We start from the raw sequence: 11,031 nt of genomic DNA on the forward strand, positions 1-11,031 counted from the left end.
GAGAAGCCAAAGTTTGCGGCGGCGGCGGCCGTGAGTTGCAGCCCAAGCCGGTCGCGCGCCGAGAGCTGCGGGGCTCCTCTCGCTTCCCGGTATTGTTCGCAAACTTTGCTCCTCTCTTCAGCGGCTCCACCTCGGCGGAGGCGGGCGCGGAGAGCGGGGCCGGGGGGCGCTGTGCGCACCGCTCGGGCGGGGCTGGGCTGGGCAGGGCGGGCATGGGCGGGAGCCGGAGCGGGGACGAGGAGCCGGGGCCGGCAGCCCGAGCCTGGGAGCGGCTGCTCTGAGGGCGGCGGACCTCCCCGCCGGGGCACCTCCGACGCCACCATGCAGCGTCCGGGCCCCCGCCTGTGGCTAGTCCTGCAGGTGATGGGCTCGTGTGCTGCCATCAGCTCTATGGACATGGAGCGGCCGGGCGACGGCAAGTGCCAGCCCATCGAGATCCCGATGTGCAAGGACATTGGCTACAACATGACCCGCATGCCCAACCTGATGGGCCATGAGAATCAGCGCGAGGCCGCCATCCAGCTGCACGAGTTCGCGCCGCTGGTGGAGTACGGCTGCCACGGCCACCTCCGCTTCTTTCTGTGCTCCCTGTACGCGCCCATGTGCACCGAGCAAGTCTCCACCCCCATCCCCGCCTGCCGGGTCATGTGCGAGCAGGCCCGGCTAAAGTGCTCCCCGATCATGGAGCAGTTCAACTTCAAGTGGCCCGACTCCCTGGACTGCAGCAAACTCCCCAACAAGAACGACCCCAATTACCTGTGCATGGAGGCGCCCAACAACGGCTCTGACGAGCCCGCGCGGGGCTCGGGCATGTTTCCGCCGCTCTTAAGGCCGCAGCGACCCCACAGCGCGCAGGAGCACCAGCTGAAGGATGGGGGGCCGGGGCGAGCCGGCTGCGACAACCCGGGCAAGTTTCACCACGTGGAGAAGAGTGCGTCGTGCGCGCCGCTCTGCACGCCCGGCGTGGACGTGTACTGGAGCCGCGACGACAAGCGCTTCGCGGTAGTCTGGCTGGCTGTCTGGTCCGTGCTCTGCTTCTTCTCCAGCGCCTTCACCGTGCTCACCTTCCTCATCGACCCAGCGCGCTTCCGGTACCCGGAGCGCCCCATCATCTTCCTGTCCATGTGCTACTGCGTCTACTCGGTGGGCTACATCATCCGCCTCTTTGCGGGCGCCGAGAGCATCGCCTGCGACCGGGACAGCGGACAGCTCTATGTCATCCAGGAGGGCCTGGAGAGCACGGGCTGCACCCTGGTCTTCCTGGTCCTTTACTACTTCGGCATGGCCAGCTCCCTGTGGTGGGTGATTCTCACCCTCACCTGGTTCCTGGCCGCGGGCAAGAAGTGGGGCCACGAGGCCATCGAGGCCAACAGCAGCTACTTCCATCTGGCCGCCTGGGCCATTCCGGCCGTGAAGACCATCCTGATCCTGGTGATGCGCCGGGTCGCGGGGGACGAGCTGACCGGCGTCTGCTATGTGGGCAACATGGACATCAACGCCCTCACCGGCTTCGTGCTCATCCCCCTGGCCTGTTACCTCATCATCGGCACTTCCTTTATCCTCTCGGGCTTCGTGGCCCTTTTCCACATCCGGAGGGTGATGAAAACGGGTGGGGAGAACACGGACAAGCTCGAGAAACTCATGGTGCGGATCGGGGTCTTCTCCGTGCTCTACACGGTGCCGGCCACTTGTGTGATTGCCTGCTACTTTTACGAACGCCTCAACGTGGAGTACTGGAAAGTCCTGGCCACGCAGCACAAGTGCAAAATGAACAACCAGACTAAAAACCTGGACTGTCTGATGGCCACCTCCATCCCCGCGGTGGAGATCTTCATGGTGAAGATTTTCATGCTGCTGGTGGTGGGCATCACCAGTGGCATGTGGGTCTGGACATCTAAGACTCTGCAGTCCTGGCAGAACGTTTGCAGCCGCAGGTTCAAGAAAAAGAGCCGGAGAAAACCGGCCAGCGTGATCACCAGCAGTGGAATTTACAAAAAAGCCCAGCATCCCCCCAAAACCCATTTGGGGAAATATGAAATCCCCGCCCAGCCTCCCACCTGTGTGTAAATGGGGCTTGGAGGGATGGCAGGATTGGAAAACTTTCCCAGAGAGGATTCAGTGGCTGTCAGAGCCAAAACATGGTGCTTTTCTCTGTTGGTTGGTTGCTTGTTTTTTTTTTTTTTTTTTTTTAATAAAAGTAAAAGAAAAAAAAATAAAAAGTTTTTACTCTGAAATTCAGGATGCTGTGATACACTGAAAGTCCAAATGTACTTAAAGGGCATGGTTTTTGTCTTCTGCGAAGGAGAGCCCTCCCAGTTAAATAGCCTCTTGTGTAACTAATTTGTGGTAGCATAGTTGATTCAGGCCCCCAGAAGAAAACTTTTGTTTAGAACCTTCCATAAATATACATCTGTATGTTTGAGTTGGCTTTGCTATCCATTTACAAATCAGGGAAGAGATAACTTCTTTGCAAATTAAAGAGCCTCTGCTGAGTTGCAAAGAGGGAGAGAGATGCCATCTCTTGCAGGCTAGCCATCCCAGGGGCCCACCCTCAGAAGGCCGCTTGTAGACAGCAACTACTGTGCAAACAGGAAGAAAGAGAAGGCCTGACAGCTCAGCACGCTCCAGTGGATGTGGAGTCCCTTAAAATAGACTCCAGCCTCCACAAATGGGTCTTTCTCCCAGATAGAAACTTCCATCTAACCTCGTATTGGTACAGTGCCAACGATGTGCAATACATTTCTTTTTCTTTCCATAAAAATCAAAAGAGAAACAAGTATTTTGCTGTAGTAAAGACAACAAAAGAAGTATGCTAACAAAAGAACTAAGGGGCCCAGCCCTCAGAACCCTTTTAGTTTTACAGTTTGTGGCTTTTTAATGGAAACCAAGCCTATGTGATACACGTTTGGACTGATTTGTAGAAGGGTTGGGGGGGCGGAGAGGGGAGAGGGATGATTCAAAAGTGCCCAAAGGGCTTATTGACTCTTTCTATTATTAAACAAATGGTTTCCATGAATAGAGCCCAGAAGCCTGTCTACAAAAGGTGGAGTTAATTCTCCTCACCAGGAGGTGCCAGGAAAGAGTGGTCTTGCTGGTGTCTATTTGTCATATATGATATTTTTCATGCTCCACTATTTTATTAAAAATAAAAAATGTTCTTTAGTTTGGTGCTGGTCCCTTGTGTGTTGTGACGGGACCCTTCTCTGAGTGGGAAGAACAGAGAAAACTTTCTCCCTCTGTTTACTTTTCATGCAAATCCCGAGTGTGCATTTCTGTCTACAGATCATTGGTTATCTCTGTGAAATGGCAAATGGACAGATCCCAAAGTGGGCAGAATGATTTAATTTCAGGCTGCAGAGGAATTACATGCAGGAAGCGGGTATGGTTGGAAGTTGGCTCTGACTCTGGGTGGCAGGATGCAAGGGCCGCCCAGTTTTAGCCCAGTTCATTAAACAGCATCTTGGATATTAAGCATGGATACAGGCTTGTGCCCCTTGACTAGCGTCTGGAGAATGGATCCAGCCAATTAGGAGAATTAAATCAGAGTAGGGCTCCGTTGACCTGCTAAAGTCAAAGTGTACAGAGAGAAAATGGTATACAACCATCCAAAGTATGCTGGTTTCCCACAAACACCTGGACACATTTACAATACAGATTGTAGATCAGGATAGGATAAAATAATCTGCTAAGGGTGGTGAGTCATTAAGGGGAAGCTAATCAGCTTTGTGCTTCATTGTGCTTGCTTCTCCTCCGGTATTTGCTGCCTAAGTTGTGTAGCTGTAAAGATTTGAAGTGAGTCAGAGTCAAGCTGGTCTGGGGCACAGCTAAACTCAGGTTCTAACCAGAAGGACCCAAGGGCAGAGTTTGGACCAACTGCTGTGGGAATCTGATAGAACAAACCCAGCCATCCCTGGGTCATCCTGATGTCAAGCTCCAGGCTGAACAAAGACCTCTTAAGAATTTGGAGCATTTATTAACACTTATTAATGATGGACAGAAGCCTGCAGTCAGGGTATCTTGTTTCCTGAAAATGGCGTTTCGGAATGAAGCCTGATGACCCGGACTATCCTTGCATCAACAAAACTAGAATTGAACAATGGTCTAAATAATTTTTTGTGAGGAGTGGGAAGGGGTTCCACGTAGCATGCAGGAGTGAGGAGCATGGATGATTTGGAACCGAGTTCGAGAAACACCAAGTAGGTAGGTTAAGTAAGGTAAAATCCAGAATAGCCTTCAGTGCATTAAAAAAGAAAAAAGGTTTTTAAAAAAATGTTCACAAGTAGAAACTTCTATGTTGATTATTTCCAAACAGATCTTGAAAAGACTAAAGACATTTATGTACATGTGTATGTATGCTTGCCTTGCTCCCTTTGATAACTCTTAGGAAAAATAAAAATGACATTTCTGGAATAGAGCTTGGGAAAGTCGAGAAAGATAACTATCGGAGCACTGTGGTGAGTGTCTAAGCTGGGTATGAGCTTAAAATACTCAGTTCTAAAATCATTAGACTATTCAGTGGTTTTGGGTCTGCCCCTGTTCAGGTGTGTAGGCTTCGGACGGTATTCCCAAAGAAAACCAAGTTTAAGAGCATCCACAAGTGACTTTGCTGTTGTTTAGAGTGTATTTCAGTGCGAATTTATCCCTCAGACTACAGTGACTTTGTTTACAAATGTCAGCAGGTTTTACCCTTTCCTTGTGCTTGGAGCATTGGGGTGCCTCATCTCCCAGTGGTAATTACAAGTAGCAGAGATTTTTAAGTAAACTGCGCACTCTCTCTAGGACTGAAATCTGACCCTGGGTCTCATACAGAAGGTGAATTTTAGGAAAAGCATCCAGGCCTAAAAGTTAGAAAGCAGCCAAAGCATCCTGCTAGCCGTTGGATTCTCCAGCTCAATGAAGGATTTCCAAAAGAAATGTTGACTGCCTTCATTTGGAGATTTCTCAGCGTCAGAGGCCGTGGCCTCAGCTCCAGGAAAATGGAAATCTGTCTTGGGTTACAGATCTGAGGGGTGACATCTTGGTTAGAAGAGCCTCAAAGAATGTGATGGCCAAGGTCACGCTGCCATCCACATCCATCCATTCCTTCCCTCATTCATTCCCTCATCTACATATCAGCGTGCCTGCGTGCTCGGTTGCTCAGTCGTGCCTGACTCTTTGCAACCCCATAGACGGTAGCCCACCAGATTCCTCTCCATGGATTTCCAAGGCAAGAATACTGGAGTGGGTTGTCATTTCCTACTCCAGGGGATCTTCCTGATCCAGGGATCAAACCCAAGTCTCCTGCATTGGCAGGCAGATTCTTTAACCACCAAACCACCTGGGAAGCAAACGTCTCACTACCTAAAAAATGCCAGAGTCTGGGAGACAGAGAAGCAGGCTTTGGCTTGGAGAAGTTCACAGCCTGGTTGAGAAGACCTGCATAGCTATAATAGGAGCTTATGTGTGACATGTATTTCTATTTTGCGTCATGGAGGCCTCTTGAAATTCACAGAAGGCAGAAGATTCAAGACATATAATTTCACAGCACAGTGAAATTGCAGGGACCTGTTGATGGCTAGAGCAGAAGTTACGAATGGGTGAGGACCTAGACTGTGCCCAGCACCTAGCAGGAGGCCTCAGAGTCGTAACAGTAACTACTGATACAACAATAACAGTGATAGTCATATGTAGCAGACCTTTCAGAACACTTCCTGTGTGCTGAGTGCTTGACAGGGACTGTCTCTTTTAACTGCCAGGACAATTCAGGTAGGTATTTGTATTAGCCCCACTTTATAGATGAGGACTCCAAGGCACAGAGAGGTTATGTAAACTCCCAGGGTCACACAGCAAGTAATTAGAGCACGGGATAGGAACGGGGTAGTCTAATAGGTCCTGGACCACTGGTTCAAAAAGTGATGAATGAATGAATGAATGAATGATAGCACTTTATACCAGTTACTATGCTAAGCACTTTACATGTATTCATTCAATTCTTTAGCAAATTTTGGTGGAGCTATTCTCATCCCCCGTATCAGATGAGGAAATTAGAGCACAGATAAGTCACTTGGCCAAGGCCACAGGGGTAGCAGGCAGGCAGCCCAGAATGTGAACCCTGGCTGTGTGCGTCCGAGCCTGCCTCTCTGACCATTAGGCCCTCCTACCGCTCTCAGTGGTTCTGAGGACTTTGCATGAACCAGATCATTTCATCTTCACAGCAGCCGTCCATGCCTTTGCTGCAAGCAAAAGAGGCACAAGATCACATTGGCAAAGTACAAAGCTCCCTTTGCCAGCATGGGAGAATGGAAGAGCAGAGGGTGTGACAAACTGCCTTTCTGCAATAGTCCCCAGAGTGAGCTGAGGACACAGCAGTGGGGATGAGAAAAGGGGGTAGACAGAGAAGCAGCAGGGCTTGACTTCACACAGAGAAGGAGCAAGAGGGAAGGGATGGTCAGGGAGGACCGTGTTTCTGACTCAGGTGGGGAACAGGGTGAACATCACTGAGACAGGAGGAAACAAACAAGGGGATGGCGCGGGCTGTTGGTGGAGAAGGAAAGATGAATGCAGCGTAGACAATTTGTGCTTGAGGGTGTCTGATCCTTCCAGGTGGATAAGGTTGGTCTGCAGGCTGTGATGGGGGTGTTGCATAGGTGGGTGTCCAGAGATGGTCAGAGTTGCAGAAGAGGTGAATCAGGTGGTGGGGGGGGGTCTCTCCAGGGACAGAGGAAGGAGGAGGACAGAGCAGGCTGCAGAGGGTTTCTGAAATGAGTGCATCCCCTTAACCACTCAGGCTCCAGTTCCTCATTTTTAGAGGAGAAGGATTGAAGGAGATAATGTCAGTAGTCTTATCCAGAGTCCATATATGTGATTCAGACAGAGATAAGGGAGGGGGGTGGTTAGGAGGGTGAATGCCTGAGACCCCTCCTCTTTTACCTTGGGGCACTGCCTCTTTCTCTTTAACCCTTGGGCCAGCCAAGCAACAGGAACATGAGCACCACAGGCTGGCATTCTTTAATCCCTGCACCTACTGAGTTGTTGCTCCAAGACCAAAAACTGGAAAACAAAAATCAAGAAGTATTCTTGAGGCAATAGATATTATCCTATTTTCCATATTATTTTCTTAGAAAGGAGAGAGAGAGATACAGAAAAGAATAACAAATCAGAGTGCAAATTGGCATCTTACACTTGAAAGATATGAAACTATAATATAGTTTAGGATTGAACGTTATCTGGCTCCTACTGTGCCCAGATAGCCAGTCTGACTCAGTGCCCTTGGGAGTTGCTTTCCTTTGGGCAAGCTGCTGGAACTTTCATCCTTAAAATGGGGGTGACAGTGGACCCCCTCCCTAGGCTGTCACTTTCTAGGTGCTCGATTGTTTTAATAGCTCTGTATTGTACCTGGCATGCTGTAGTTCATGGGGTCACAGAGTCAGACGTGACTTAGCTACTAAACAACAAAACATGTGTTAATCCATCTGTCCCTCACTCCAGTTCAGGAGATAGGATTCCATAAAATCTTATGTATAAAGTGTTTCGAAGACTGTTGCCATTAAGCTAGGTTCAATAAATGTTATTATTATGTTTATTTCCCCTCCCCACAAAAGATGAACCCAGCATGCTAATGAGTAATGATCTTTAAACAGAATGAGGTGTTTTTTTTTTTTTTCTCTTTTCCCCTTAGAGAAACACTTTTTCCAATACCCGTGTTCAGGTTCCACAGAATACCCGCTGATCTTTCAAGTTTAAAAGGCAGGCACAGTGCCTCTGCAGCAGTGGAAAATATTCTCTGTCTTTTTCTTTGAACACAATCACATCATAGCCAACTTCCCAGGAAATCAGACCTCATGCGCGGACACCTCTGTACGCAAATGGATGAAGATGGCTGTAATATGGAGATGGAGAAAAACGCCAGACTTCAGGGAAGCTCGTGGAACACGCTCCGGCAACATAGTGTGGAGTGTTTTTTAATGTTTTATTAAGAGTGTGAAGGCCAAGCTGGAGGGAGGAGGGAAGGAGATGCGTTTGAAATGTGCAAAGAATAAGTTTCAGTTGTCGAGGTGAGCGGTCGTAATTGGGGACTTAAACAGTCCCACCCCTATGAAGATGATGCTGTTAGATCTTGCACAATGGCCGAAACCCAGTCGGACTTTTCCTGTCACCAAGTTTCACTTTGTTATTTTAAGCCTTTTTTTTTTTTTTTGGTACCAGGCTGGCATTCAGGGGTCTTCAGTTTATAGGAAGGGATTCATTAAAAACCATGTTTGGAACACACCCACCTCCACCTGACCTAAAGGAACTTTTGCAATTGGTGTCTTCAGGGGTTTTCGTAATGATGGGAGAGGATGTTCTCAGGGGGTCTCTGACGACAGGTGGTCTCTCACAGCAGATGTCCTCAAAGGGAGAGATTGGTGGCATTCTTAGGGACTATGTGCGCTAAAAAAAAACCATCTTAAAAACCTATTCTAACAATGTTTTCAGTATTTTAGGCAGAACTACAAAGTCATCAACCCTGACAGATGATAAATCAGTGTCTGTTTTAAAAGGTGGGAGCTGGTGATTATGAGCCGCAGGAGCCGACTTTGATCAGAAGTGACAAGCCCTGGGGTTGGGGCCATTCTCCTCCCCTGCTCACCCCAGGGCAGAGCAGCACCTGTGTACCTTCCAGGGCCACCACTCACATAAAACACTTGGATTTTGTTGGCTTTGGGTAAGAATCTTCATTTGCAAGCTGCCTTTCTTCCTGCAGCCCATCTGAAGCCATAGTCCTGAAGCTGTGTCAGTATCTTGTAAGTTTCAATGGCTTCAGGGCTCATAGCAGAGGGCTTTAATTTGAACTAAATACAGAAATACTTAAGGCAGCTAAAATGTTGTTTTTTTTCTCCAAAGGAAATTTCTCTAAGTATTGAGAAAGTAAAATCCACACTTGACATAAAGAGACCATAAAGAGATTTGAGGAATTTGTGATTCTAATTTTGTTGTAATGATGACACAGGTCGATGAGGACCAAACAAAAACAATATGAAGGGCAGAAAAAGTCACATAAAATTTTGCCATTCTTTTATGGGTGTCATGATGGCAACCCTTTTTTCAGCCATTAAGACCCAATATTCAGTAATGTTCAGAGTATTGAGTCACATCTGTTGTGTAAAAGAGGATGTTAGAAAACACAGGAGAGAAGAAGGGACATTGAACAAAGTTAAATGTATTGGTTTTACTTTCAACCCACCTCTCCCTTCTAAGGATTTATTCTTGCCAAGGCAAAATTTCCCCATGTGTCCCAGGGGATGAACCAAAATTACTAAACTGGGTAAAATTATCCCACTGGATTGGGGGTGTGCATGTCACTCAGACCAGTCAATATGATGTAAGTTAAGTTCTCCTGATGTGATAGAGAAATGAGAGTGTGCAGGTGGGAATCGGGGACAATTTAAGGAAAGATTTTCCTACATGATTAAAAGACAGATGTTGAGGAAGCCTGTCATTTTCCTTCATGGAATGTGGAGCGTGAAAACTGTATGTGGAGTTGCTGCAGCCATTTTGTGACCATGAGGCAATAAACTCAATATTAACACCCACATTCCAAGGATGGTAGGTGAGAAACAAGGGGCAAACTTGTGATGACTTCATTGAGCTACTACACTTACAGTCTTCTTGTTATTCAAGGTAATTAACTGCCTGTATTCTCCGAGTGTCAGCAAGTTTGGTGTCTGTGACTTGCAAGAAAAACCAACTAGTCCAGTGCTTTTCAAACCTTAATGTACATACAAATCACCTGGACCTTTTGCTAAAATGCAGATCCTGATTCCATAGGTCTGGACAGGACTCAAGAGTCTGCATTTGTAATAAGCTCCCAGATAAAGCTAATGCTGCAGACTCCTGACTCTACTATGACCTACTACTGACCCACCATCTGAAGTTTAAACCACTGTATCACTCCTGACCGTAATTATATGGGCTTATCTTGGGCACCACCCCTTGGATGTTCTATCTTGGACTAGCTCTCAATTTTAAGACATGTCTTATTTTGAGTTTAAATCTGCTTCCTTATGACTATTTCCTACTAGTTCTACTTTTATGACGTGGTCCTCCTATAAACACATATAATTCATTTTTCATATGAAAGCACCTTATGTTTTTGACTGTTATGTGCTCTCTGCATCTATTTTGATCCTTAAAACTGTTAAATAACTTGGTTTTCCCCTTGCTGACTGTCCTCAGAGTGTTCTTACTTTGGTATAATCTTTTGTTAAGGAAGATGCTCACAAGTGAATGCTATTCTCCAGGAATTGTCTAACAAGGAGGCAACAGAGTGGGATCATTGGACACTTACAGCAAATATTGTACATAATAATCGGGCATTTTTATCAAACCTGGAACAAAAGAAGGCTGTCAACTATGATTCAGTGTTACCTTGGCTATGCTAGACCATGAAGTAAGGCAAGAGGCAAGAAGCTAAAACCATTGGAAACTGTTATTATTTGCAGCTGATGTGATTGAAAGACTTAGCCAAAAATGGAATTGATGAGAATTGATAGGGAGACTTGGACAAAACAAATCTACAAAAATCAGTGGCTTCCTTGTATACCAGCATTAACTAGTTAAAAATATGAAGAAAATAAAAGACCGTCTTTAAAATACCTACAAAAAGCATAGGTACTACATATAAAATAGATAAACAATAAGGACCTACTGTATAGCACAGAGAACTATACACAATATTTTGTAACAACCTATAAGGGAAAATAATCTGAGAAAAAATATATATGAATCACTTTGTTGTACACCTGACACTAATAACATTGTAAATCAACTATAGTCCAACAGAAGTTTTTTTTTTTTTATTAAAAAAACATAGATAAACTACTGTCTTGCTGATTACTGAACCCAGGGTAGGCAAGGGACAAGCTGGGAAGCAGATGGGAGAAACTGGGAGAAGATGCAAGGAGCCGTAGGAGCTACAGACATTTCTTTATTCTCTCATGGCTGACAAAGCAGCAAGGCATCATGCTTTCAATGCAATTACAAGAGCATTTCAGGTGGTGCTTATATAGGTCA

The 11,031-nt window shown here is 46.7% G+C and overlaps 1 protein-coding gene across 1 annotated transcript; it reads left to right on the forward strand.

Annotated features, from left to right (window-relative positions):
- Positions 1-228: 228 nt before the first annotated feature.
- FZD10 (frizzled class receptor 10) lies at positions 229-2,905 on the forward strand. Its single transcript, XM_005889574.2, has one exon. It carries the CDS (start codon positions 322-324, stop codon positions 2,065-2,067), a length of 1,746 nt encoding a protein of 581 aa, XP_005889636.2. The 5' UTR covers positions 229-321; the 3' UTR covers positions 2,068-2,905.
- Positions 2,906-11,031: the final 8,126 nt, after the last annotated feature.

Source organism: Bos mutus, chromosome 17, assembly GCF_027580195.1.
Source record: "Bos mutus isolate GX-2022 chromosome 17, NWIPB_WYAK_1.1, whole genome shotgun sequence".
Taxonomy (NCBI): Eukaryota; Metazoa; Chordata; class Mammalia; order Artiodactyla; family Bovidae; genus Bos; species Bos mutus.

Coding starts and splice junctions, on each gene's coding strand:
- FZD10 (XM_005889574.2), top strand. CDS start 322: ATGCAGCGTCCGGGCCCCCGCCTGTGGCTAGTCCTGCAGGTGATGGGC.